Genomic DNA, 23,777 nt, shown 5'->3' on the forward strand with positions numbered 1-23,777 from the left:
CACAATATTTTGTATTGAATACAAAACGGTGTCACCACCAAACGCCTTCGATTGATCCGCTATCGTTATCGCTGCCACCAATCGTTTGATTCGCTGGGCGTTTCACAATTCTTTTGGGAAACACAACAAAGCTTCACAAAGGACACCATGCTCGTTCTGGTACTCGGCGACCTGCACATCCCGCACCGGTGCAGCAGCCTGCCGGCCAAGTTCAAGAAACTGCTGGTGCCGGGCCGCATCCATCACATCCTGGCCACCGGGAACATCTGCACCAAGGAGTCCTACGACTACCTGAAGTCCCTGGCCAATGATGTGCACATAGTGCGTGGCGACTTCGACGAGAACCTGACGTATCCGGAGCAGAAGGTGGTCACCGTCGGCCAGTTCCGGATCGGGCTGTGCCACGGCCACCAGGTGGTTCCGCGGGGAGACCCGGAGGCACTGGCCCTCATCCAGCGGCAACTGGACGTGGACATCCTGATCACGGGGCACACGTACAAGTTCGAGGCCTACGAGCACGGGAACAAGTTCTACATCAATCCGGGATCGGCCACGGGCGCCTTCAACCCACTGGACACCAATGTGGTGCCCTCGTTCGTGCTGATGGACATCCAGAGCACCACGGTGGTCACGTACGTGTACCAACTGATCGGCGACGAGGTCAAGGTGGAGCGCATCGAGTACAAGAAGATCTAGGGCCCTAGTATTAGCCACCAGCCATTCCCTACCAATCCCTGACCCCCGCATTCTGAGCTCGGCTTCATTAAAGAAATTGTAAATGTACGTAGCAATAAATCAAGTTCTCATTTTTTTATCTGATAAAAAATGCTAGCACCTTGTTTAAATAGAGAATAAAAGTACGATCGGATGAAAGTGAAGTTTTCGATTGTATGCAATAATAAACGCTTAGGAGGTATAGAAAAAGTATGGAATGTAATTATCCTTTTTTGAAACACCCCCAATGGGTTACAGCCACAATAATCTGATAAAAAAGTTTAAATTTTATTAAATAGAATATAAAAAGGAGTTACATCTGATGATCGAGTAGAGTCTGCTCAAAAAGATCGAATTTCGTGCTCAGTTCCTCATTACACACTCTCGATATAAATACATTGGGTTCGGTTTTGTGGCCATCGCTTTTCCATCGAAATAAATTATATAAATACTTTTCACAAGCCAGTGGACAGCAAAGTTTGGCAACATCATCAATACGAAGAGTTTGATCTAAAAATCTCTGAATTACGAAAACTTTGCACTTAGATTAAATACAATTATGATTGCTGACTGGCTAATGCTTGCTGCTGATGACAGTTGGAAAAGCAACGAACTGGATTCCCGAGCACGGGAACCGCATTAGCCGAGGCTGTCCACGCACACAGTCTTGAGGGTCTTGCCGGCAATCGTGGTCTTATACTGCTCCGGTAAAGCCAACTCGGTCTGGAAATCAAACGAACATACATGAGTAACTGAAAAGAAGAGAAACCTATCTTAAACTCACATAATCGCCGCTGTCGTCGGGCAACAGGATGTTCATCTCCGAGGACTTGGAGTTGACGATCTCCACGCCCAGCGAGTCCTTGGACAGATACATCTGGCATCCGTCGGTCTTGTCGATCGAAACCGTCGGCACCGAGCCGAGCACCTGCATCTGCACGCTCTGGCAGTTGACAAACTCCACGGAGGCCACCACGGAGTCGAACAGCAGGGAGCACTTCTTGCAGGAGTCGAAGACGATGTTGTTCACCTTGCCCTTGACGGTCAGAGTGGATCCCTCGCACCGGAACACGTACACCACGTTGTTCATCTCGGCGTTCTCCACCAGCAGACCGGTGTTGTTCTTCTGGTACTCGATGATCCACTTCTTTCCGTCGCGCTCGAAAACGGGCGCCTTGGCTTGCGCAGATGGAGCAGCAACGGCCTGGCTGCCGCCCGATTGGGCTGGCGATTTGAACGGAGCCGGTCCGGTGCGCAGAGATGGATTTTTGTGGGTCTGCATGTCGCCAGTGACCTTCTTCAAGCCTGGGGGTGTATCAAAATATACATTTTGTCACTATGAGAGCACTAAACCATATTTGCAGCTGTGGCTCACCCTTGGTAATGTCGGCACCCTGGTTGATCTGGGCGAATAGGGCGCTGCGATCATCTCCAGCGCTGTCCAGTTTGAGGGCGCTCAGATCCAGCATGGGCGGCGGTGGGGGCAGACCACCGGGTGGCGGTGGTGGCGGGGCACCTCCGGCGGGTGCAGCTCCCTTGCCGGACCACACCAAGCCCGTGGTGTGGTACTGCCGGATGTAGGCCTGCAGTTCGGTGAGCGTCTGCACCCAGGCGCGGGCCCACTCCACATGCTTGACATCCTTCTCCTTCCACTCCTTGAGCACGCGGTTCGTGTAGAACTGGCCGGCGTCGTTCATCTCCTTGACATAGGGACCCGGGGTCTTCTCCACGCACACCCAGCCCAAGGCGGGAATGCTTTCGCTGATGGCCGACAGGTGGTTGAAGAAGGGCGAGGAGCGGTGCTTCTCGCGGAAGTCCTGGATGGCGCTGATCTGCGTCGAGGTCGGCTTCAGGAGCTCCGCCTGCTTGGGCTGCGCCGGCTGGGCAATCTGAGTGGCCAGCGTCACGTACTGCAGTTGGGAGCTGTTCGGGGATTTAACGATGACATTATTTCACTTTTCGCACGGATGACTCATCCAGACTGACTCACCCAAAGGCGCTCTTTACGAGCTCCGCATGCTGCGCCACATCGCCGCCAATTTTGGCGGAGAGGGATAGGTATTGGCTCAGCGGACCCGCCACAATGTCCTCGAATCCGGCGACACTCATGTTGCTGCTGGGCGGCGACGGCGGTGGAGGTGGTGTTTCTGCTTTTTCTAAAACTGGAAGAGCTTCCTCAACGTCTGCTTCTTCGGCTGGTGGGGGCGGGAGAGTGGGCGTGGGCAGTTCTATGGGCTGTGGCGCTGTTAGAGTGCGTTCCAATCGGTCGACGAGGGTCTCCAGTCGCTCGCAAATGCTCTCCAAGTGGTCGACGGCGGCCGAGGGCTTGGCTTCCGGCTCGTTATCTGAACCAGAATGGCGCGAAAGAGAACGGAAAACGGTCAGTTTGCTTGACAATTATTTCCTATTATTCAAATAACACTGAGTTTATAATGAAAGTAACTTGAGTGAGATGATGTTTCGGCGTGATAAACCCCAGTGAATCGTGCGTTCATAATATCTGACAAAAAGGCGATATAAACTAAGGCGTCTCGAGAGGAATAATCTCTCATCGCGAGCTTGTGGATGGTGATGAACTGGTGCGCTTAATACTTATAAATTCATTATGCAAAAGAGCTAATTCCAACGAGTGAAAGTAATAAACCACATGCAAAAACGGCACAAGACAACGAAAAATCAAAAGAGAAGAACTAAGTTGAACCTTTAAACAGAAACACTTGACTTGCAAACTTATTGGCCATCAGAAAGTTAAGTAAATCACTCGACTAATAAAACTTCCTGACGGCGAAAACATAAAGTGAAAGTCAAGCATCCGCTTAAAAAACTGCTGAGATCGAAAAATACAAATGAATCGGACTCTATCGAAGCTCGCATACCCCGCACGGCCACGCTATGCTCCACAGCCGCATGAGCGGCCCGCAGGAGCTCCGTGTAGAGACGCTGGCGCTTCAGCTCCAGCTCGTCGCGTCCCACCGGCGTGACCGGTGGCTCGATGCAGCCGCTGGACATGGAACGAGGTCAGAGGAGACGATATACTAGCAGTTCAAAGCGTGGCAGGGAATGCAGGGTCAGCCTGCTCTGGTTTCAGCTAAACTAGATGGATATCTTGGCCGCAGTTTAAGCGAAACCAGAACAGGATCTCGAGTAAGCATACATTTCATTCAAGCGCTCGTCGTCGAACCAGGAGGGCAATCCGTGGGCAAAGAACAGAGTTTCCGAGACGACATCCCCCTCGATGTAGGGTGCACACATGCTCTCCCGCTTGGGTGGAGGCAGTGAGTCGGAGAACACCTCGTCGTCGTCCAGCAGGGAGCCCTGATTCTGGCTGGCCAGCAGAAGCAGTGGCAGTGGATCCGGCTCGATGATCTCCGCCCGGTTGCTGATGTTCACCTTCTTCTTGATCGACTGATGTGTGGAGTTGTGCCTGGACAGGCAGCTCTTGGTGGGCGGCGGCTGTGGAGGCGGTGTGGTCGGCGTGACGGCCGCCACCACCACTTCATCAGCCTCCTCCGCCTCGCCGCTGGTCATCGAAGCCGGTGGTGCCGTGGATGTGGAAGAGTGCGTGGAGCGGGTCAGTGGCTCCAGTTCTTTGGGTGCGGAAACTGTCTTTGCGTCTGCAACTGGTGCTGGTGTTGTTGCTGGATTTGCTGGTGGTGATTTGATAGCCGCTTCAGCCTGAGTTGGTTGGGCTGTGGAAGTGTTGCTTAAGATTACTCTACATGAAGCTCGAATTACACAGACGGTCATCAAGGAAAGCGCCGATACTTAAGTTGATTACTGCACTTCGCTCTCTGTTTACCTCGCTTCCTGGCTTCATTACGTTCATTTATTGCATTTAAAAGACAGCACTTGCCGTGACTTACTATGATGTCATGGTCAGTGATAGATTGAGTGGTTATCTTTTACTGCTTACCTCTGATTTATCATCGTGAGCACACAGAAATCTATAGAATCTCGAATTTTCTTGGCTAATTACAATTATTTACTGAATATTTCCTAAAACGTTGGAAGACTGACCTTCATTTGAGTTTCTATATTCGTCACGTAAGCGGTGGAACACTACTCTATACTATACGTTCGATCTGATGGATGAGCACGATCTAAGTGCTCAAAAAATATGTGTGCAATGTCATTAGATATTCCTCATTAATCAACTGCGAATCGGCGCAATTCCTTGATATTCCGTAAATACTCGTTTAAAATTCACAAAAATAAACCGAGGAGAAAGCACAGTAAAGACAACTCAAAAGTAAACAGAAAAGGCCACTGAAGGCAGCTTGAAGTACTCGGATTGAAATGAAAGGAATCACAAGTTGTGGTCAGCTGCAGTGGCATTGCAGTGGCGGCGGAGAACCGGCCGGATACGGGTCTTCGTTCCGGAGAGCAAACAGCAGCCGAGACAGCTGTTGAGCTCGAAAGCCGGAGAACGAGTGGAATAGCTGGGGTGGTGGGGAAATACTTAGGGTTGCGTCAGTACCAGTGTTTGGCTGGGTGCTGGGTTTATCCTCGGGATTATCCGGTTCCAGGGGCTCCTTTTCTGGCTTTACAGGTTGTGGCTCCTCCTTCGGAGTTCCTGGCTTGCCGTTCAGCTGGGGTTCCACCTTTTCGGTGGCCTGTACTTCGTTCTCCTCCTCCGCGTTCCCTTTATCCTTCTCCTTCTTGCCCGCCTTGGGATTCGATCGGCAGCAGGAGAACATTTTGCAGGTGGTTTTGGCTGCGCTTTTCCGGTGCTCAACACTCTAGATACGAATCAAGCACATTATGTAAGTTCCGTTTGTGGACTGCGGATGCCCGTGAAGCTCAAGCGGCGGTCACAACACTGACAGCACACCAAACCAAACCAAACGAAATCAAGTCAGTAGAAGCAGCAGCCATACAAGCCACTCAACGGGTTTCCAAGGGACGTGGCCACTCCTTGCTCATGGGGCGTGCGATGTGTCTATCCAGCAGTGTATGGCCCGAATATATTGGCACATTAAAAGAGGTCCTCAGAGTTGTGCGGACCTCCAACTGGGTCAAGTGACTGCCGCCCAAGCACAGAACCAAATGACACACAAATGCGATTACACACGGAGAACACACCCTAAACGAAGCGCACGCCCACGCACTCGGATTCGCATTCGATTGGGACTCGGTTATGATTCGATTCGTATCGTATGGTTTCGAACTCGAAGGACTCAACAGGACTTAACAGGACTCTGTTAGCACAGCCCCGCTGTTAACTGTGCAGTTGCGTTGCCTTGTTGGGCTATTTGGCGCTGCTTTTGACCATTTCGGGCCAGCCACCGACTGGCAATGAAAATGTGTTTCATTAATAACCGCTTTTGGCCTGGCATGCAGGATTTTGTGCAAGCTGCGGCGATATCTTGCACTTTTGCAGCAGAGAAAGCTCGCGGTCCAGGCGGAAAATGGAAAACTCTCTGAGAGAGTTGCGCAGACAGCACTTTGATTGTGATTTCGTGATACCCTTGCAATGGGTGGCGCGACTTTGGTGAGGGAAATGCCAGCCGATCCCATAGTTTTATCAGCTCTATAAGGCGGGGTTCACCGATCAATTACTTCTGACAACCCCGAGTTATCTTTACTATTTAAAAAGTTTCCAAGAATATGATAATGGAACTATTACACCATTGTGAGCATAAACACTACTTTAATCATATCTTGCCTATAAAAGAGCTCTATGTAAATGAGTTCTTTGTGAACAGCAGCAGAAGGGTATGCAAAATTCGACTCTGCTTAGACTTCCACTTCGTTTGCTTGCCAGTTTTTGTTTTGGCCTCAGTGCAATGGGTTTATTGCACCGGCAACAGCGACGTTGTTTTTGTCTTTAAGTAGCTTAAAACAAATGGCTGGCAATTAGAGTGGGAAATGCATCGGCAGCCGGGGGATGGGGGGGAGGCGCCGAGGAACTGAGGGGAAGTAAGCCGAGATTCAACTTTCGCCTGGCGATACTAGTTCTCCTTGTGGTCTTGATGCGTTTTTTTTGCGGCAGATGCGTTTGTTGCGTGCAGCAAGCAAAGGAGAAATGCGAAAAACTAGAAACCAAGAAGATTAAATGTCTGCAGCTGAGGAACCGTTATGCCAGCGGCGCGAGTGTGTGTGTGAGCTCGAGTTACCGGTGGGGGAAAATGGTAGAAGGAAAATCGCCCACCTTATAAGGCGAGGTGTTATTTTTTCCACCGAAATCGAGGCGAGCGGTAATCTCTGCCGATTTTCAAGCGCGATTCGCTGATAAAAGCGTTTTGGCCAACTTTTTGACTCATTCCCGCACAAACACAAGCGAACGGGTTTGCTCTTGCGTAAACTACATACATATATGTACATATACGTACATATATAAACTATGTGTCTGTGAGTCAGCGAAACAAAAACAAAAGATGGCCACAACAGCTGAGTAGTTAGTTTTTCTTATCGGGGGTTAACAATCGCAACGGCAGCTGCTAAGGGTTAATTTGCATACACTTGCTGGCAATTATTCAGTTTGATTTTTATGCCATGGAATCGGATGTGAAATCATCGTTAAAAATACACCATGTAGATTTAATTTTACAAACAACATGAATCACACAAAAATAGCCATCACACAGCTGTCTCTTGTCTTTTTGCTCTCTCCACTGTTGTTGTTGTGTGTGTTCAAACACCCACAGCCTGCAAGCACACACATACACACATACACACAGGCAAATTCGTGCCAGCACCACCCACCCCTCCCCGTTAACCGTTAATTTCGCAGACACTTTCAGCCGGCGAATGGGAGAAAGGAAATTGCGAAAAATAGCAAAGCCCCGCTTAAAAGAACGCTGTAAGCAAAAGCAGGAACTACTCACCTTTGAAGTGGCTGATGAATTCGCAAGGATCTGCAATTGTATTCCGAGAACTGACGAGAAGCTGAGTGGTGAACACCGGCGAAATGGCGAAAATAATAACTTGGCGTGGCTTTTGGTGTGACCAGACGTGCGCTCGCGGAAAAAGTCAAGCGACTTAACCCTTATGTAGACTGCAAAAAATCTAAAAGTAATTATTTACTTAAGCAATTTAACACTTAAGAAATGGTTGTTTAATTGTATAAAACAATTTATAAGTGCCATAGCTAGTATACAAAGTAAATTCCAAACTATTTACTATGTATTAAGGTTTTTTTGATATGCATACCAATTTATTTTATTTGGATTTCAAAGGCTACATTTGTACTAGAATGCATCCTCAGAAATTGTCGCTACTTTCAGTTCAGTAAAATATTTTTTGAAACTTGTTATTTTATGCAGATGTTTTCCAATAAAATATGGCTTACATACTCAGTCTAGCATATTAATTAAAAAATCGAAGCGGATATTTTATTTTTTAAATGAAAAATTTATAAATGGTTGTATAAATTTATAAACTACTATTTAAGTGCCATAGCTAGTATAAATTAATTCCTAAATGATTTACTATGCATAAAAATTGTTTGATTTGCATTCAAAAAAATTAAATTTTGATTTCAAAGGCTACATGTCTACTAGAGTGCAACCTCAGAAATTGACGCTATTTCCAGTTCTGTAAATTTTTTTTTTAATCTTGTTCATATTATTTGCTCAATGCAGTTGTTTTCCAATAAAATGTCGTTCCCTACATACTCAGTCTCGCATATTAATTAAAAAATTAAAGCGAACATTTTATTTATTAAATTAAAAGCTGCTCAAGAATTATCACATGCTTGCTTGGTATTTTGTGAGATCCGGCGCCTGGTCTCACTTAGGAACACGTATTTTACTTATTCTTGCGAAGCGCATCGCTTAAAACTTGATTACGCTTGGATAACAAGATGCACCCGCCTCCCAAGTGACTGAACAGGTAGCGAAGTGACCCTGAATGAGCGTGGGTAGGCAGCCGGCACCTCTGGAAAGCCCTAATCCCAGGTCCGCCACCCATTTGCAGGTTATGTCCGCTTGTGTACACTGCGACGGGGAACCGAAGAAGCAACAGGAGCGGATTCCTGGCAGAAGAGACAACGGCTGGTCGAGAAACCGCCCCCTGACCTGCGCAACATGATTGAGGTGCTGTGCCTGCTGCTCGGCAGGATCCTGCTGCTCCTGGTTGGCGGCTACGAACTGATGTGGCGGCTCCGAGAGCGGCTCAATGCACTGGTCATCCGGTCATATGACCTTTGGCGCAGCGGAACGGCACGTGAGGCGCACGAGCGGCGCGTGCTCGCCGAGTGCCGCTCCCAGTTGACCAAGACGCCGCAGCATCTGGTCCTGGTTATCTCCCCCGTGGACGCCGGCGTGGATGCGGTGCTCCTGAGCAGGATCTTCGACTTTGCCCTGGACGTGGGCATCAAACACGTCAGCCTGTACGACAGGCGCACGAAAGGCAGCGGCTATGTGGACATGGCCGATCTGTGTCGGTCAACCAGCGGGGACACGGGCAGCTGCTTAAAGTGGCCACCCGGTCCAAGTCCCAGCAAACTGGAGAGCCAGCCCAAAAACGGACAAAAGTCAAATGGTTATGTGAACGGTTCACATTCCCCTCAATTGCAGGTGAGTGGCGGCGTCTGATAAGCCGTAAACAGTAATGGACTTTAGAACCATGTTGGAAATACCCTTAGAGAATACTTACTACACTATTAGTGTAAATTGTTGAATGATAGTGAAATATGTTATATTTCATCGATATATACTTTAGTTTCATCATAGACAAGATTATTTCATAAGCCAAACTTCTTTTACAAAACATGCTTTGTGCTGAGAACATAATCATCATTTGTATCCAATAAAACCTTTGTAAGGGTATAGCAACGTAATCGATTCCCGGAACTAGTCGTCGCCTTATCAATTTCTAATTGACTTTTCGGCTTCCGCGTCTTTCAGCTCCATCAAATCAGCGCCTCCGACGGCCATGCCCTGATCGCCGATGTCTGCCGGGAGTTGTACGAAGGCAGGGAGACGGAATTGGTGCAGAGTCTACTTAAGCAGAAGCGCGAAGCGCTGACGGAGCAGATCACCGACATGCTGAGCAAGCGACTCGGGTTCGAGGCCCCGGAGCCGGAGCTGGGCATCGTGTTCGCCCGGCAAACGTGCACCTACGGCCTGCTGCCCTGGCACGCGCGCTTCACCGAGTTCCACACGCACCCCAGTGGACGCCACTTCGACGTGGAGACGTTCGCCAACATCCTGTGCAAGTACTCGCGATGCGAACAGCGGTGGGGCACGTAAACGGAAACGACACCCTTATATTAACTAGTTACCTTAACATTATGTAAATTATCGCCAGGAATTCCTTTTAGTTCGTAAGAGTAAACCGCAAAAGTGTATTGTTCGTATGAAAGTGTATCGCGTCCGGATTTTGCCTTTCAGATCGATCTAATAGCGAGGCCAAACAGCATTTCGTATCTTGTACATAATATTCGATCTTTATTGAACGACGTTTTGCAGTGCTTCAGCTTAAGGCGCAACTAGATGGGTATATGTTAGTGGGCAGACCTAAGCGCTATGGTTAGGATTATAGTATTGGTTACTGTTCAAATTCCATCTCCGTCGCTCCAGCTCTACTCCCTGCCGGGCCCAGCATGGAGCTTGGGCAGCAGATTGACGTCGGTCATCAGATACGTGTTCTTGTCGATGTTGTGTGGGCCGGGACCCGTGGGCATCTGCGCGTGGAGGTCGTGGAAGGAGTTGCGCAGATTCTCGAGGGATTCGGCCAGACCTTTCTTGATGTTGGCGAACTCGGAGGACATGAGCGTCAGCTTGCCCAGCAAATAGTTGAGGTTCCCGTCCATGTCAATCATGTGCTTCTTGGTCTCCTCCACGCGGCTGCCGAGTCCCATTATCGTAATGAGCGTGTCGTTGCTGGCCTTGTCGGTGACGTTCTGGATCTTTTCGAACATCAACCTGGTCTGCCCGATCTCGCCGGCCATGATCTCGATGCGGTGCCACACCTGTGTGAGCTCCGAGTCCAGCAGTCCGCTGATGTTCTTGTTCGCCTCCTTCTGCATGCCCACCACCGCTCCGTCCAGCGATGAGAAGCGCTCCTTCAGCAGCCCGCTCAGCTTGGCCATTTCCTCTGCCAGCAGCTTGCCCACCCGCTGCACCACGTTTAGTGTGCCGAAGTCCACCTTGCGCTGCGTGTCCAGCACGACCTCCGAGTTGGTCATTATGATGCTGTTGAACCTGTCGAGCGCCTCCAGACCCTCGTTCAGCTTGGCATTGCTCTCGTTCGTTGCGGCGAAGTATTTGTTGAGGATTCCCACGTCGGCGGTCAGCTGACGAACGTCCGCCTGGATGTTGGCCTCCGCCTGCTGCAGTCGCTCCGTGGCCTCCGTCGCAGCTGTATGACAGGGAAAGAGCAAGTGGAAGTGGACCCCCAACTAAGATGACTTGTGCACCCACCTGATTTCTGAACGTCCGAGGACTCGCTCTTCAACTGCGCCAGGGCATTCAGCGTATCGTTGTTCAGTTCCTGGATGTAGGCGCGATCCTTCTCGCTGAGGCCAAGCGGAGCAGCTGGACGCTGCACAGTCTCGCTCAGCTCCGTCACCTGGCCGCCCAGCGAGGTGAGACGCTCCAAGAGTTGGGCCTCGAACTCAGCGTTCTTGGGCGGAGCGGCGGTGGTCGCGCTGGCCGCGTGCTCCTGCAGCTTGGCCTCGATCTGGGCCAGCAGCTGCGGTGCCTTGGGCAGGTCCTCGAAGCTCTTCTGGGTCTGGTCGGCTGCCTTCTGGCTGCTCTCCTTCAGGGAGGCCACACTGGCCGACAGCTTCTGGATCTCCTCGAGGAGCTTTGCGTTGAGGCGCCGCTGCTCCTCCAGGAACTCCTTGGGAATGGCGGGGGCGGCGGGCGCGGCTGGAGGAGCAATCAGGTTGCCACTGAGCGGCGGTCTCTTGAAGCACTCGTCGTTCTCCCGCATCCACTTGAACATGTGCTCCGTGGCCTGGTTGAAGCGGTCCGACTGCGAGTTGTACTTCTCCTCTTGCTGGAGATCGGATCAGTTTAAGTAAATGCATCCCCCTTTATGGCTGACTTACCGTGATGAGCATGGTCTCTATCTGGCTGACCCGCTCGTCCAGGCGCCCGAAGATGCCATTGATGGGCTCCAGACTCTTCTGGCCCTTCTGGATGGACTGGAGCGCCTTCTTGAGCAGCTCGCCCAGGGCGCGCTCGCGATGCTCGTGCCGCTCCAGCTTATTGTCCAGCTGGTTGTAGGAGTAGATCAGCGACTGGATGGTTCCGCGCAGCTCCTCGTTGCTGCAAGGGAGTGGGGGTTAGGGCAGTGGCTTAAAATTAGCCTCGCTCCGGACCATTAATCATCAGCGGAGTGGGGGACGGCAGCAGATGGCAGCGGGACCACCACCATGATGACGCGTCTATAAATATTGAGGGGGTGCTTTGGGGCGGGGGATAAGTGATCTTCAGGGTCAGGAACCCTCCACTCCGAAAGCTGTTTGTGTGAACTGCATTGATGCCGATGGATATAGCATAGCTATGTGTGTGCATGTGGAGGGCGAACGTGGAACACATGCCCATTTGCATGGCTGAGCACTGAGAGCACTCCCCCATTCCCGGCCAGAGTCCCAAAATAAACAAACAAATAGGCGCAGCGCCAACATCTTGGCTCCCTTTGAAGGCATCAGGAGTGGGGTTGCATCCATACTCCACATCCCACAACGCACATCACACATCCCACAACTATGATGCACATATGCGACGGCCCCAGGCGCCGACAACTGCTCTTAGTTGGAAGTCTGGCACAGTGGAGGGCATTATGGGATGGCTATGTGGGATGGAAGCAGAACCACTCCGGACCGAAGTGCTAGGCAATGTGTGACATGTGTCAAGACCATAAAATCGGGCATCTAGAAGTTGTGGTTCCTTGAATCCCCTCTTGGAGGCGGGGATGCAGATCGCTTGAGCATCCAATTACCGCCCTTCCAAGAGATGCAAACTCAGAAGTATTCTTCTTAGGAGCCCATCACTTGAAGTGGCATAATTGGATCCCATAAACTGAGGATCCGAGTGGAATTAGGAGTTTCTAATGGAAGTTTCCGCAATGAAATTCAGATGGAGTTGGGCAATCAATAATGGAAAGGCAGTGCGAATGGAGTAAACCAGGAGTATTGGTATTAAGTGGTTTTAGGGAAGGGGTGTCACTATGATGTTGATGCTCTAATTATCAACTTCATTATCAATTCAATTCGCATGACAAAGTAGTTGCAATTTACTCACGAGACCAATCCATCGATGGGTTGCCATTGGGTGAGCACGGCCAGAGCTAGGAGCACTAATTGGAGAGGGCGACTTCCGGTGGCCATCGTGGGTGTTGACTGGGATGCGAGTCCACTGCGTGACCTGTGGAAATCGAACGGAAATGGCAGATTGAGGATGGGTTTGCAATGGCGCCTCCGTTCGCCGCCAGTGGATGCGAATACTTCCTGTGGAACTGCATCGGAGATTGTTTATCGCTAGCGGACGGACTATGGGGTAAACAAATGTAGGCTAATTTATGTGCAATATTTATGGGGGTGCAAACAAATAATAAAGAAATGCCACTGATTCGCAGCTGAAACAACTGCAAACAAAGCGGATTGGTTCCTTGTCCGGATAGACCTCGCTAAAAATATGCATATACACATCCATGCATGAATATAGAGCGATATTGTTCTTGTGGCGATAAACAAATGACGCGAAAATATCCACTGGACATTGCATGTGCCAGATTCTCCTCCAAAGGGAGAGGAAGTGGTGCATTCAGGGAATTGGGTCAGAAATAAGCGAGTGAATTTACGAGGCGAATTAAAATTACAATTAGGCCAACGTGAATGAGCAGAAGGTGGAATTTCCCTGGAGATTACTGGGTTGTAGCTTGAATATATTCGCGGTGATAAGGATTGGGTTAGAGGTTGACGAATTGAGTGGGGTGTGCAAAAAGTTCTGCCTTCGCTCACTAATTAAACATTCAGCTAGGTATGTAAATACAAGAAACTCACCTCTAAGGGTAATTGAATAACTCGAGTTCGAAGAGTAGTCTCAATCGTGCACACACTTGGATCGAAAATCACTTGGGTCGAAAATTGGAGGAGCACCACCACTGGACGTCCTAACAGCTCGAGTTGCGATCGAGGAATGATGCTGGAGCAACAGAAGTCCGCCGACTTTTCCGGAGCAGCTGTGGATCCGTGCTCCTCCCCGATAGTGGATCCTCTCTCTGCTCTCAGCTGCCTATGCGTTCAGTAATTAAAACTGGGATGGTGAGATGCTGAGATGAGTTCCCGCATGCAGTCAAGTCGGGGTGGCAACGAATCAAAATTCAATTTATTCTAATACAAATCATCGAGCACAATGCAAACAAATGATATGGGCGGCGAAATCCAAGGCAATTAAAAGCTGGCATCCCAAATCGATTGGCTGAGATGCTTGTTTGTCCCAATATAATCTTATTTATGTGGGGCAATTCCGGGAAATTTGATTAATACGTGAGTAAATAAATCAATTAAGCAGTTTGATTACTTGGTGGAACATAAGAGTATTCTGTTGTACAAGTTTGCTCACTGAGTAATTTGATTCATAAGCAAGAGTTGGCGGTAAGAGACTAGAAAATTCAACACTTGAAATATTTGAATTTCTGCTTGGCGCCAAATCATGGACAAACACATTCACCTGGAACAAGAAACCGTTAGTCACTTCGCGGCGAATGGCATTTCAGCTGGAGCAGAAGAAGAAGATAAATAACAAAAATTGAAAACATAAATAAAGCGCTAAATCCGTTCAATTAAGCTACGAAATGCCCACTTTAATAGCGCTGGATGCATCGCTATCGATGCTGCGTCCCGTTCCGGGAAGGAATGAGCACACCTACCAGTCGCTGGCCACCAAGGGCATCCAGCATCTGCTGGACAATCTCACGGCGGCCGGCAAAATGGAGCACGTTGCTCTGCTTTCCTACTCCACAACGGCGGAACTGAAGGTGGACTTCACCCGGGACTACGACCAGGTGCGGCAGGCGGTCAAGAAGGTGGAGCCCGTGGACAAGGCCTGCCTGATGAGCATGCTCAAGGCGGTGGTGTCCATAATGTCGCCGTGGGGCAACCAGAACATCCTGCAGGTGGTGGTCCTCACGGACTGCGGCCTCGGCTTTGGCAACACCTCGATCACGGGCTTCCTGGAGGCCTACACCGGCAAGGAGACGGAGCCGGAGTTCAGCTTCCTGAAGACCCTGGCCAACTACAACCTGAACTTCATCTGCCTGGGCCTGCACGGCGATCACTACTTCACCAGGGGACTGGCGGTGTACCAGCAGCTGCTGGACACAGTCTCCCTGAAGGGTGAGCTGCATGCTATGCATTCCATTCAAGTCCCTAATGCTAAACCTAAACTTCCAGGCCAGCTCTTCATGACAAAGCCCGCCAAGAGCAGCGATGCAGTCGAGGGAAACCCCAATCCCAACCCGAACCCCAGCCACAAAAGCGAATTGGGTCGCACTACGGTCTTCGAACTAATTGAACGTCTCTGCGAAGCCAGCTACAAGAGTTCCGAGGTGACTCTAAAGTGCGGCAGTTACTTCCGCATGGAGGCACCTGTTTTGCTCTGGCCGCCGACGGCTCCATACGAGCAAAAGTCCCACATCTTCGGCCGAGAACCCACCATTCGCCACACAGACCAAAAGATTGAGGTGTGTGGCTTTCTGGCCCTTTCGGACATTGGATCACCGGCCACCCTGAGTCGTCACTGGGTGCTTCCTAAAGTGGAGCGGGAAAAGAGCGGCGGCAGCCGAAGATCCGGCAATCTGGTTGCAGCGGCCAAGCCACCGAAACTCAACCTGGATACCAGCAATCCCAACTACGAGCTGGATAAGCTGGAAGTTGATATTAAAGAGTTTTACGCCAAGGATTCAAAAGAAACGGAAGAAAGTGGTGACGACGATGTGACCATTGTTTTGAAACCTGGCCCACAGACAGAGCAGCAAAAAGAAAACCTGTGCGTCCTCCTTCACGGTGCCCTCAAAATGGAGAACATGGCCGCTCTGGTTAGGGTGGGGGATAGGTGGTACGGATTCATATATGCATTCACCGACAGCAAGAAGAAATCAAACCTGATGCTTAACATACTTCCACCCGGCACGAATGTGATTCCCTGGCTGGGAGATCTGGAGTTGCTCGGATTCCCCGAGGACCTAGCCCCCGGAGAAACAGCCAGTTTTCCGGTGCGTGCCGACCGCAGATCCTATTCCCAGAGCAGTGTGGTGTGGATACGACAGGCCAGCCTGCAGTCCGATGTCCAGAAGGTACTGCGGCACGCCAAGAAGATGCCCGACAAGACGCAGCATTTCTACAAGGAGCTCAATCGGATCCGCCGGGCTGCCTTGGCGCTGGGATTCGTGGAGCTGCTCGAGGCACTGGCCATGCTGCTGGAAAAGGAGTGCGCCCATCTCAGCCTGAATGGAGCCAGCAACGAGTGCACCCTGCAGCTGCAGCACGCGTCCACGGAGCTGCGGAAGACCTCGAACAGAGATATCAAGTCCACGATTATTCCGCTGCAGAAAGTGGGTGCATCGGATGCAGGCAGCACGGCTGCCACGGCTCCTGCTCCTGCATACATGTATTAAAACACTTTTTACGACCTAACTTTAAAAATCTGTCTATTTTGTATTAAGAAATGGTAGGTATTTCGAACGATGTGGATATATTTTTGCAATTTTATCTTTAGAAAATGCAGATTTCTATTTAAAGCTAACGGTTTTCTGTGTCTTTACGGCTTGGCGCTTTACAGCACTAGCAGCTTTGCGTTATCGTTATCGATGACAAAACCAAATAATTTTGGCCGTAAAAATAATAACAATGGGAAGTCCAGAATTACCTTCAGATCCTGGTCAAGAGGGGCTTCCAACGCCACCGGTTGACCATCCACGAGGAGGCGTGGAGAGCGAGGATGACGACGATTTGGATGCCTACGATGGCTACCAGCCACTCGCTTTGGATGAGGAGAACGATGCAGCGCATCCTGAGGAGGTTTCCAGGGAACCGGAGACTCCGTCTGCGGACAACGACGAGGATGTGGACCTGATGACGGCCACAGTCACCCACGGAGACCCCAACATGCCTGCCATTGAGCCCGCTGACGTGGAGATCGAGAGACAAGTCTGGAGTGAACCTAGACCAAGGGAACTCCAGATGGATCTTGATAAAACGCGAACAGAACAGGTAAGACCAGCATTTCTAATTGCAACTCCGAGATATTCTTGCAATTTCCATCCCGACACTCCAGATCCTCAAAGCCATGTCCACGATAACGTTACCCAACATCACCGTGCCGGATTGGGCAAGAGGAGTGCCCGAAGAGCGTTGGAAGCACGAGCTGCTGGACCGGATTAACAGCCGACAGCATCCTCCGGAACCCTCAACGTCGTCTTCGTGCGAGAGTCATCAGCATTCCAAGAAAGAATAGCGCTTGTTGTGTATAATTAGAAAAAACGTTCTCCAATATATGTATAATTTAGAATGATCAGAAAAATTTGGTTCACGGAGATCCTAGAACGCAGCCAGCAGGGCCTTGCCCACAGAATTCACCTTGCTGAAGTTTTCGTCCTGCGGAGTGTTCGTGAGTTCCCTCAGCTTGTCCATCACATAGTCCACGGACACCACCTGTGCAATGGTCTCCTGGCCGCACGGAGTGGTGGTCAGGTTGCCGATGGCCTGCATGGAGCGGTAGCACGCCTCCAAGTCCTTGGCCCACTTGAGCAGCTCCACCACACCGGATGTAACCGCATGACACACCTCCCACTTCGCCACGTTCAATGTCTGGGAGATTGTGAGGTTCAAATAGAAGGTGGCCACGGCAATTTGCAGATTGGCACTGCCCGTCTTGATAGCTCCCACGAGGTCGATGATCTCCGGCAGACGGGACAACACTTGTTGCCGGCCGGTCGCGTGGCTCAGGCTGTTGGCCAGGCAGCGCACCACCATTAGCTGGTTGGCTGCCGAGCCGGTCAACTGGGGGATGACGGTGCCCAGGAAATTGTGGCTGTTGTTCAGCATACTGAAGATGGGCTCATTTCGCACGGCCAGGCGAAGAATGTCCAGCACGGGGAACTGAAAGGACGCTGGCCACCTCAGCAGCAGCGTCAGCGCTTCAAGGCAGGTCAGATCGAGTTCGGGCGATTGTTCGGTGAGTTTGATTACGGCCAACAAGACTTCCTCACCCACTCTACCATCAGCGGGCCCTAGCTTGCCATTGAACTCCCTGCCAAAAAGAAGGAGGAATTAGTACATCTCAAGCTGGGGAAAATGTCTCAACCCACATCATTTTCTCCAGCACCTTCTTCGCATCACACGTGTCGAAGGTGCGGTAGCTGCTCACGGGAAAGTGCTTGTCGCCAGATCGCACAAAGTTCACATCCACCTGCGACTGCGCATTGCTGCTGGCTGTGGAGTAACTCGACGCTCCAGTGAAGGGATCCAAATTGCCGCCACTCGTCACGTTGGTGTTGCTCGATCCAGGAACGTAGCGGGAGCCACCAGTAAATGGATCCTGATAGCCAGTTGGCGCCTGCTCCATCGGCACAGACCCCGAGTTCTTCACAATGAAATTGGCCACCTGGTCGAGGTAAGCCTGTGGCAGGTTATTGCGATGGATGAAGGTCTGGGCCGCCTGCCACGGATCCTCGCCGCGGTTGTAGGGCAACTTGATGGGTGGCTCCGTGTCGGAGATGTCCACGTTGAACACAAAGTCGTACTCCTTGCCCTCGTGCAGTTTTTTCCCGGAGCTCGACTGCGTGCCTCCGGATGCGCCAGTTACATCGCCAACCAGATTCCAGTTACCCAGCGCCCAGTTGTAGCACTTTACGGAACCATCGGCATGACGCACCATCTTCGTTTGGCCCTCGCGCGTTCCATTGGACAGAAGGGCCTCCGGACCTGGAAGGCTGAAGACGGATAATCAGTTTTTATTATTCTTTAACAGAGATTCACTTGTAGCTTACTCTGTTTTTTTGACGCCTCCAATCTCCTCGTTTATCTGGGACTTCCTCGTTTCCACTTCCAAGTCAAAGGCTTTAAGGATTGCTTCGCTGGCTTGTCGAGCAGGAACGTGGCTGAATACCCTCACAACACCATCGCTACAACCGGTGACAATGTCCCCGTTCTGTAGGCAGGTTACAGACCACACAGAAATGCCTGGATGGATGATAGGTGCTCCCAGCTCGTCGCCGGTAATCACATTCCACATACGCAACGTGCTGTCCTCGCCGCAGGAGACAACCACTTGGTCGCCCAGCGCCTGATTCCGGGCCATGGAGTAGACGTAGTTGGTGTGCCCGTTCATCTCGCTAACGCACTCGCCATCCTCGTTCCAAAACCGGAGAACAGCATCATTTCCGCAGGAGAGCAGAGTATTCGCATCCAGTCCCATGACTCCCCGCACACAATCCGTGTGTCCCTTGAGCAGGCGCAGCTTCTCGCCCTTCGCGTTCCAGTAGTAGATGTTCTTGTCCGCACCACCGGTCACATACTTCTGCTGCTCCTTCAAGGTGGCCACCGCCCAAACTGCCGCCTCGTGTCCCTCCAAAGCTACGAAGGACACATCTCCGGCCTCGCTGATGGTCCACACCCGAGCTGTCTTGTCCCAGCTACCGCTAATGAGACTCCGTGGCTCCAATCCTCCTGCGAGAGCACACACCGTGGACCCATGACCTTTGAGGGTAAGCAGGGGTACAAAGCCGTCTTGCTTGTAGATGCAGATGGTGGCGTCGTTGCTGGCCGTGCAGATCCACTGCTCCGACTCCAGGAAGTAGATGAACGAGATGAAGTTCTTGTGGTCCTGCAGAGTAAGGCTCTCAAAGTACTCATTCCTATCAGGATCGAAGGCAGTTTTAAGGTGGAATTCATAGCGACTAGGCCCAGCCAACTCACCCACTCGGCTTCCAGACTTTGGTGCTCTTGTCCCTCGAACCGGACAGAATGCTCTGGCCACCTTCCGGAGTTGCAGCTCCCACCGCCACCGCTCGCACATCCATGCTGTGGCCCAGGAGCTCGCAGCTCAGCTTGTAGTTGTCCAACGATGGCTCCATGCTTGGTGTCCTGGTCTTCCTGTGTTCCCGTTCCAGCAGCTCCGCTCAAAAATGTTACTTTGTTTGCCGGCTGTCAGCGATTGGCCAAAATTGCGAAAAAATCTGCACACTCAGATAGTGGTGAGCCGATCCGATCGGGTTAAGGTCAATAAACGATAGTTTTTGAATATGTTAATATCAAATATTTTTAATTTTAAAATTTGAAGTATAGCTGGTATATCAAATATTCGAATTCTCTTAATTCTCTTGTGCTTAGTAAATTAATTAATTTTTAAATAGGTAAAATGAAGAAAACGTAATCTTTATATATTAATTTACTGTTCAAACGATAGTTTCTGAATATGTTAATATCTAATATTTTTAATTTAAATATTTTAAGTATAGCTGGTATTGAAAAGTGTATTGAATATTCGAAATATTTAATTCTCTTCTACTTAGTAAAGGTCAATAAACGATATTTTCTGAATATGTTAATATCTAATATTTTTAATTTAAAAATTTTAAGTATGGCTGGTATTGAAAAGTATATTAAATATTCGAAATATTTAATTCTCTTCTACTTAGTAAATTAATTATTTTTAAATAGGTAAACTGAAGAAAACGTAATCTTTATATATATAAATTTACTGTTTAAACGATAATTTCTGAATATGTTAATATCTAATATTTTTAATTTAAATATTATAAGTAGAGCTGGTATCGAAAAGTGTATTAAATATTCGAAATATTTAATTCTCTTATACTTAGTAAAGGTCAATAAACGATTGTTTCTGAATATGTTAATATCTAATATTTTTAATTTAAATATTTTAAGTATGGCTGGTATTGAAAAGTGTATTAAATATTCGATATATTTAATGATCTTATACTTAGTCAAATAATTATTTTTAAATAGGTAAAATGAAGAAAACGTAATCTTTATATATTAATTTACTGTTCATTAGGTACAAAAAAAGACCTGTGTAATATTGAAGTTCATTTAGTGTTGGTAAGCTTATCGATACCTACAAACCTATCGATGAAGGTTTTATTCCATTTGCCATCTCTACGCTTAAAAGTATTGTTTTATTTTGATTGCATTCAATAGCAATGGGGGGAAAAAGTTATTATTGCAACTACTGCTGTTGCTATATGAAAAACGATCTGAATGTGAGGAAATTGCACAATGATGGCATTTCACACACAATCGCAAAGACCAATTATATGAAGTGTTACGAGAGTAAGCTTTTTGGCGCACGATATCCAGCCAAAAAGGTATAATTTTTAAAAATTATAGATCCCAAGCAGATCTTGACTGAAGAGCGCCAGAAAATTCCCTGCAAGCGATACTTTGGTGGCTACTGCAAGTTCGACATGTATTGCAAGTATACCCATTATAGTGGGAAGGAGCTACAGGAACTGAAGAAGTTAGGTGCGTGGTAAAATGCCGACTCGGAACGAAATATATTAAAATATATAAAACCTTTCAGTTCTCGCTAAGAAGAGGACCAACGCCCGAAAGAGAAATAAAGGCCATAGATGGCCGTGGAAAACTCATCTGCAAAAGGGTTTACCTCCTTCTTTACAACCCATTAACCCAGCAAAGCTCAAACTAACCGACTTCGAGCTCAGCTGGGGCTAAATATATTTACAAAATGCACAATTAATGTTAAGTATTCAATATGCTAATTACTTTCTCCATGACGCGCGCCACCTTCAAGTTGATGCGCAATGTGCGAGCGTACTCATAGTGGAACGATTTCGGGGAATGCCCGCTTAAGTTCTCCTCGTCGGGATCGGCCAAATGCGCCAGCAGGAAATAGCACAAGTGTTCTACAAGAAAGAGAATCCATAAACTACATTGACGCAGCTGTACAAACAGGAAACGTTAGCGTCAGTCAGACTTCTTGGTACTTCGACCAATAGCTACATAGAAACCTACCTTGCTCCCCTTCCACGGCGTAGAAGAGCGGCGGGTTTCCGCCCCTCGCCTCGGATGCATTGATGACATTCCGTTTATGTGTACGGTTCTTCAGCAACGACGTACTCAGCTCCAGCCGTTCGCAGGCTCGATCATAGTACTTGGCAAAGGCCTTCTCGTCCCATTCATTCGCATTAGCGGCCTCCTGGGTTCTCCTGTACACCGTTTCCCCCAACTCCCGCTCGTCTATGGTATCAAGGATTGCCTCGGCAACGAGGAACTGGTTATTACGCACTGCCAGGTGCAAAACTGTGTAACCATCATCATTGGTTAGCAGAAGACTGTTCAAATCGATTCTACGCAGCAGAAGCCTAATGGACTCGATATTTATATTGTTAATCACCGCGAGGTGAAGAGCTGTATTTGAGTTCTCGTAGAGGTGATCGGTCATCAAGCGAGCGTCCAGGATGAGCGATATAATCTCGGTGTCCGTGTCGTTTGTCAACGCAAGTTCCAGACAGTCCTCGCCATCCGTGGTTAGTAGGTCGTTGATGTCCAAGTTCGCGTGGTGGCACACAAATATCTGACGCTTTACGCCGTAAACATCGCCGCTCAGTATTTGCTCGTGAATGGGTCTAAAAAAGGAGCACGATATACATACGCATCACTACGATGATCTCATTCGCTTAAATAAATACTTACAGCAATCCTTCTTCGGACATTATGTGCGACTTCTTGAATTCGTTGGCCATTATAAGTAGAATCCGCTCCTTGTTGTTTCCGAATATATAGTTGTCCACCCGGTCTATGTCATCCGAGTTGATCGATATATCCGACATGTTGGAGTTGCGGCGCTCAGGGGTTTCTTTCGTGGATCGATTTTCTCCTGACTTTTGTGGATTCTGTAAAAAAAAAATTATTACACATATCAATGGCCATAAAATCTTGTATATATTTCCACTCTATTTCGATAAGGCTCAAGTTGTACATTCACATTTCTGTGTAATTTTACAGCGGAAATTGTAGTTCAATATACATATATGTAAACGTACTTCTTTCCAGGAATAACTATGTGTAATCTTTATTGCTAGGTTTCTTTCATACTTGATTACAACCCTCCATATTTCATGATGGTTGTACTTACGGTGACCTCCTTTTTCTTCCTTTTCGTGATCACGGGTGTGAGCTGTTTCTCCTCGCGCTCCTGGAGCGCCATTTCAGCCGCTGATCGCTTGACCACCTGTGGCACGCAGGTGTTTCGCTTTCTTCCGCGCTTTTTAGGAACTTTGGTCGGTTCTAAAGGTGATTCTATAGGCGTGGAACTTTGACTGGCCATGTGGCTATAGCTATTCCCCTTGGCTTCGGACGATTCATTATTAATTTTGGACTTATCCAATCCCGGGCTCCTGTCCTCTGTATCCCAATCCGTTTGCGTGGACGCGTCGACTTTTTGGACTCCACACGAACATTGTTTACTCTGATGCGAGATAGCGACCTTATCGCTGTTATTACGCCCGTTTATCGCGTCGATCACCCGTTGGGTGAGGGCTTTGTCGGGAATTTGCATGAGTAATTTGAAAATGTCCCCGTAGACGGGCTGGAAGGACTTCCGCTGAATGTAGGTGGTGGCGCCCTGTGGCGCTGGCATCGATATTACTCGCTGAGTACCAACTGGCTTGGTGAACAAGGGATCCGATCCGCCAGCGACGACTGGTTGGATGTGCTGAGTTTTCGTCAATAGCACTTTCTTCATCGTGATCGCTGTTCAGTGCACTGTTCGGGATTGCAATATCTCCAAGTGATAAGACTCGTCAGGTCGTGTTCGATTTTGGGGGGACTTCCAAGTTTTGGACGAACCAAAATAAATTAAGTTGGTTTTTCCCCAAGACACGCTGCACGGAATGGCAAATGGCGGCACTCGGGCGCTGCTCAACACTCTTCCTAGAGATGGGCGATAGCTGTAAGGTCCGAACTACCTAATAATTTAAAGAACTAATGTAATGAATATATAAAAGCGTTGTGTTATTAAAATATTAATGTTATGCCTCGGTTTTTGTCTACAACATTTTTAATGTGCTGTTAACATAAAAAAAGATTTTTGTTTATATTATGAGATAGGTGTTTTTGTTCC

The 23,777-nt window shown here is 48.9% G+C and overlaps 9 protein-coding genes across 12 annotated transcripts; 5 read left to right on the forward strand and 4 right to left on the reverse strand.

Annotated features, from left to right (window-relative positions):
- The first annotated feature begins 51 nt into the window (after nt 1–51).
- LOC122614965 (vacuolar protein sorting-associated protein 29) lies at nt 52–927 on the forward strand. The gene has a single exon (XM_043789757.1). It carries the CDS (start codon nt 148–150, stop codon nt 694–696), a length of 549 nt encoding a protein of 182 aa, XP_043645692.1. The 5' UTR covers nt 52–147; the 3' UTR covers nt 697–927.
- Nucleotides 928–981: 54 nt separating this feature from the next.
- Nucleotides 982–7,694, reverse strand: LOC122614937 (adenylyl cyclase-associated protein 1). Of its 2 annotated transcripts, XM_043789711.1 has the most exons (7): nt 5,192–5,426; nt 3,869–4,403; nt 3,591–3,715; nt 2,705–3,059; nt 2,090–2,637; nt 1,499–2,019; nt 982–1,437 (listed from the first exon to the last, which is right to left on the reverse strand). In XM_043789711.1, the coding sequence occupies exons 1-7, from the start codon at nt 5,409–5,411 to the stop codon at nt 1,354–1,356; spliced, it is 2,388 nt and encodes a 795-aa protein (XP_043645646.1). In that variant the 5' UTR covers nt 5,412–5,426; the 3' UTR covers nt 982–1,353. The 2 variants fall into 2 exon arrangements, with proteins under 2 accessions (XP_043645646.1, XP_043645654.1); XM_043789719.1 differs by lacking the exons at nt 3,591–3,715; nt 3,869–4,403; nt 5,192–5,426 and adding an exon at nt 7,542–7,694.
- A 736-nt stretch (nt 7,695–8,430) lies between these two features.
- LOC122626115 (dehydrodolichyl diphosphate synthase complex subunit NUS1) lies at nt 8,431–10,012 on the forward strand. Of its 3 annotated transcripts, none has more exons than XM_043806262.1 (3): nt 8,431–8,547; nt 8,632–9,233; nt 9,564–10,012. In XM_043806262.1, the coding sequence occupies exons 2-3, from the start codon at nt 8,742–8,744 to the stop codon at nt 9,906–9,908; spliced, it is 837 nt and encodes a 278-aa protein (XP_043662197.1). In that variant the 5' UTR covers nt 8,431–8,547; nt 8,632–8,741; the 3' UTR covers nt 9,909–10,012. The 3 variants fall into 3 exon arrangements, with proteins under 3 accessions (XP_043662197.1, XP_043662187.1, XP_043662205.1); XM_043806252.1 differs by having other exon boundaries at nt 8,434–8,575; XM_043806270.1 differs by having other exon boundaries at nt 8,437–8,571.
- A 70-nt stretch (nt 10,013–10,082) lies between these two features.
- Nucleotides 10,083–13,821, reverse strand: LOC122626108. Its single transcript, XM_043806239.1, has 5 exons — nt 13,673–13,821; nt 12,912–13,034; nt 11,714–11,933; nt 11,082–11,661; nt 10,083–11,019 (listed from the first exon to the last, which is right to left on the reverse strand). The coding sequence occupies exons 2-5, from the start codon at nt 12,995–12,997 to the stop codon at nt 10,241–10,243; spliced, it is 1,665 nt and encodes a 554-aa protein (XP_043662174.1). The 5' UTR covers nt 12,998–13,034; nt 13,673–13,821; the 3' UTR covers nt 10,083–10,240.
- Nucleotides 13,822–14,373: 552 nt separating this feature from the next.
- LOC122624987 (integrator complex subunit 14) lies at nt 14,374–16,306 on the forward strand. Its single transcript, XM_043804797.1, has 2 exons — nt 14,374–15,007; nt 15,065–16,306. Exons 1-2 carry the CDS (start codon nt 14,467–14,469, stop codon nt 16,285–16,287), a joined length of 1,764 nt encoding a protein of 587 aa, XP_043660732.1. The 5' UTR covers nt 14,374–14,466; the 3' UTR covers nt 16,288–16,306.
- Nucleotides 16,307–16,462: 156 nt separating this feature from the next.
- Nucleotides 16,463–17,180, forward strand: LOC122613345. Its single transcript, XM_043787480.1, has 2 exons — nt 16,463–16,882; nt 16,947–17,180. Exons 1-2 carry the CDS (start codon nt 16,520–16,522, stop codon nt 17,124–17,126), a joined length of 543 nt encoding a protein of 180 aa, XP_043643415.1. The 5' UTR covers nt 16,463–16,519; the 3' UTR covers nt 17,127–17,180.
- Nucleotides 17,138–19,873, reverse strand: LOC122613336 (phospholipase A-2-activating protein). Its single transcript, XM_043787468.1, has 4 exons — nt 19,589–19,873; nt 18,661–19,527; nt 17,980–18,603; nt 17,138–17,921 (listed from the first exon to the last, which is right to left on the reverse strand). The coding sequence occupies exons 1-4, from the start codon at nt 19,744–19,746 to the stop codon at nt 17,210–17,212; spliced, it is 2,361 nt and encodes a 786-aa protein (XP_043643403.1). The 5' UTR covers nt 19,747–19,873; the 3' UTR covers nt 17,138–17,209.
- Nucleotides 19,874–20,796: 923 nt separating this feature from the next.
- Nucleotides 20,797–21,392, forward strand: LOC122623071 (zinc finger matrin-type protein 5). The gene is made up of 3 exons (XM_043801993.1): nt 20,797–20,965; nt 21,023–21,157; nt 21,216–21,392. The coding sequence occupies exons 1-3, from the start codon at nt 20,836–20,838 to the stop codon at nt 21,365–21,367; spliced, it is 417 nt and encodes a 138-aa protein (XP_043657928.1). The 5' UTR covers nt 20,797–20,835; the 3' UTR covers nt 21,368–21,392.
- LOC122623063 lies at nt 21,347–23,559 on the reverse strand. Its single transcript, XM_043801982.1, has 4 exons — nt 22,791–23,559; nt 22,349–22,548; nt 21,668–22,281; nt 21,347–21,558 (listed from the first exon to the last, which is right to left on the reverse strand). The coding sequence occupies exons 1-4, from the start codon at nt 23,397–23,399 to the stop codon at nt 21,395–21,397; spliced, it is 1,587 nt and encodes a 528-aa protein (XP_043657917.1). The 5' UTR covers nt 23,400–23,559; the 3' UTR covers nt 21,347–21,394.
- Nucleotides 23,560–23,777: the final 218 nt, after the last annotated feature.

Source organism: Drosophila teissieri, chromosome 2L (assembly GCF_016746235.2).
Source record: "Drosophila teissieri strain GT53w chromosome 2L, Prin_Dtei_1.1, whole genome shotgun sequence".
NCBI lineage: Eukaryota > Metazoa > Arthropoda > Insecta > Diptera > Drosophilidae > Drosophila > Drosophila teissieri.

What these genes read in the sequence shown, in the direction of transcription:
- LOC122623063 (XM_043801982.1), bottom strand. Translation starts at nt 23,399, where the DNA reads ATGAAGAAAGTGCTATTGACGAAAACTCAGCACATCCAACCAGTCGTC. An exon ending in GGAAGAAAAAGGAGGTCACC is followed by an intron (nt 22,549 to 22,790) that starts GTAAGTACAACC and finishes TTTTTTTTACAG; the next exon opens with AATCCACAAAAGTCAGGAGA. An exon ending in ATGTCCGAAGAAGGATTGCT is followed by an intron (nt 22,282 to 22,348) that starts GTAAGTATTTAT and finishes CTCCTTTTTTAG; the next exon opens with ACCCATTCACGAGCAAATAC.
- LOC122626108 (XM_043806239.1), bottom strand. Translation starts at nt 12,997, where the DNA reads ATGGCCACCGGAAGTCGCCCTCTCCAATTAGTGCTCCTAGCTCTGGCC. An exon ending in CCCATCGATGGATTGGTCTC is followed by an intron (nt 11,934 to 12,911) that starts GTGAGTAAATTG and finishes ACTCCCTTGCAG; the next exon opens with CAACGAGGAGCTGCGCGGAA. An exon ending in CTCGGACGTTCAGAAATCAG is followed by an intron (nt 11,020 to 11,081) that starts GTGGGTGCACAA and finishes CCTGTCATACAG; the next exon opens with CTGCGACGGAGGCCACGGAG.
- LOC122614937 (XM_043789711.1), bottom strand. Translation starts at nt 5,411, where the DNA reads ATGTTCTCCTGCTGCCGATCGAATCCCAAGGCGGGCAAGAAGGAGAAG. An exon ending in CTCGTAAAGAGCGCCTTTGG is followed by an intron (nt 2,638 to 2,704) that starts GTGAGTCAGTCT and finishes ATCCCCGAACAG; the next exon opens with CTCCCAACTGCAGTACGTGA. An exon ending in CCGACGACAGCGGCGATTAT is followed by an intron (nt 1,438 to 1,498) that starts GTGAGTTTAAGA and finishes TTTGATTTCCAG; the next exon opens with ACCGAGTTGGCTTTACCGGA.
- LOC122614965 (XM_043789757.1), top strand. Translation starts at nt 148, where the DNA reads ATGCTCGTTCTGGTACTCGGCGACCTGCACATCCCGCACCGGTGCAGC.
- LOC122613345 (XM_043787480.1), top strand. Translation starts at nt 16,520, where the DNA reads ATGGGAAGTCCAGAATTACCTTCAGATCCTGGTCAAGAGGGGCTTCCA. An exon ending in ATAAAACGCGAACAGAACAG is followed by an intron (nt 16,883 to 16,946) that starts GTAAGACCAGCA and finishes CCGACACTCCAG; the next exon opens with ATCCTCAAAGCCATGTCCAC.
- LOC122624987 (XM_043804797.1), top strand. Translation starts at nt 14,467, where the DNA reads ATGCCCACTTTAATAGCGCTGGATGCATCGCTATCGATGCTGCGTCCC. An exon ending in GGACACAGTCTCCCTGAAGG is followed by an intron (nt 15,008 to 15,064) that starts GTGAGCTGCATG and finishes CTAAACTTCCAG; the next exon opens with GCCAGCTCTTCATGACAAAG.
- LOC122613336 (XM_043787468.1), bottom strand. Translation starts at nt 19,746, where the DNA reads ATGGAGCCATCGTTGGACAACTACAAGCTGAGCTGCGAGCTCCTGGGC. An exon ending in GGAGGCGTCAAAAAAACAGA is followed by an intron (nt 18,604 to 18,660) that starts GTAAGCTACAAG and finishes ATCCGTCTTCAG; the next exon opens with CCTTCCAGGTCCGGAGGCCC. An exon ending in AAGGTGCTGGAGAAAATGAT is followed by an intron (nt 17,922 to 17,979) that starts GTGGGTTGAGAC and finishes TCTTTTTGGCAG; the next exon opens with GGAGTTCAATGGCAAGCTAG.
- LOC122626115 (XM_043806252.1), top strand. An exon ending in CACATTCCCCTCAATTGCAG is followed by an intron (nt 9,234 to 9,563) that starts GTGAGTGGCGGC and finishes CGCGTCTTTCAG; the next exon opens with CTCCATCAAATCAGCGCCTC.
- LOC122623071 (XM_043801993.1), top strand. Translation starts at nt 20,836, where the DNA reads ATGGGGGGAAAAAGTTATTATTGCAACTACTGCTGTTGCTATATGAAA. An exon ending in TTATATGAAGTGTTACGAGA is followed by an intron (nt 20,966 to 21,022) that starts GTAAGCTTTTTG and finishes TAAAAATTATAG; the next exon opens with ATCCCAAGCAGATCTTGACT. An exon ending in ACAGGAACTGAAGAAGTTAG is followed by an intron (nt 21,158 to 21,215) that starts GTGCGTGGTAAA and finishes AAAACCTTTCAG; the next exon opens with TTCTCGCTAAGAAGAGGACC.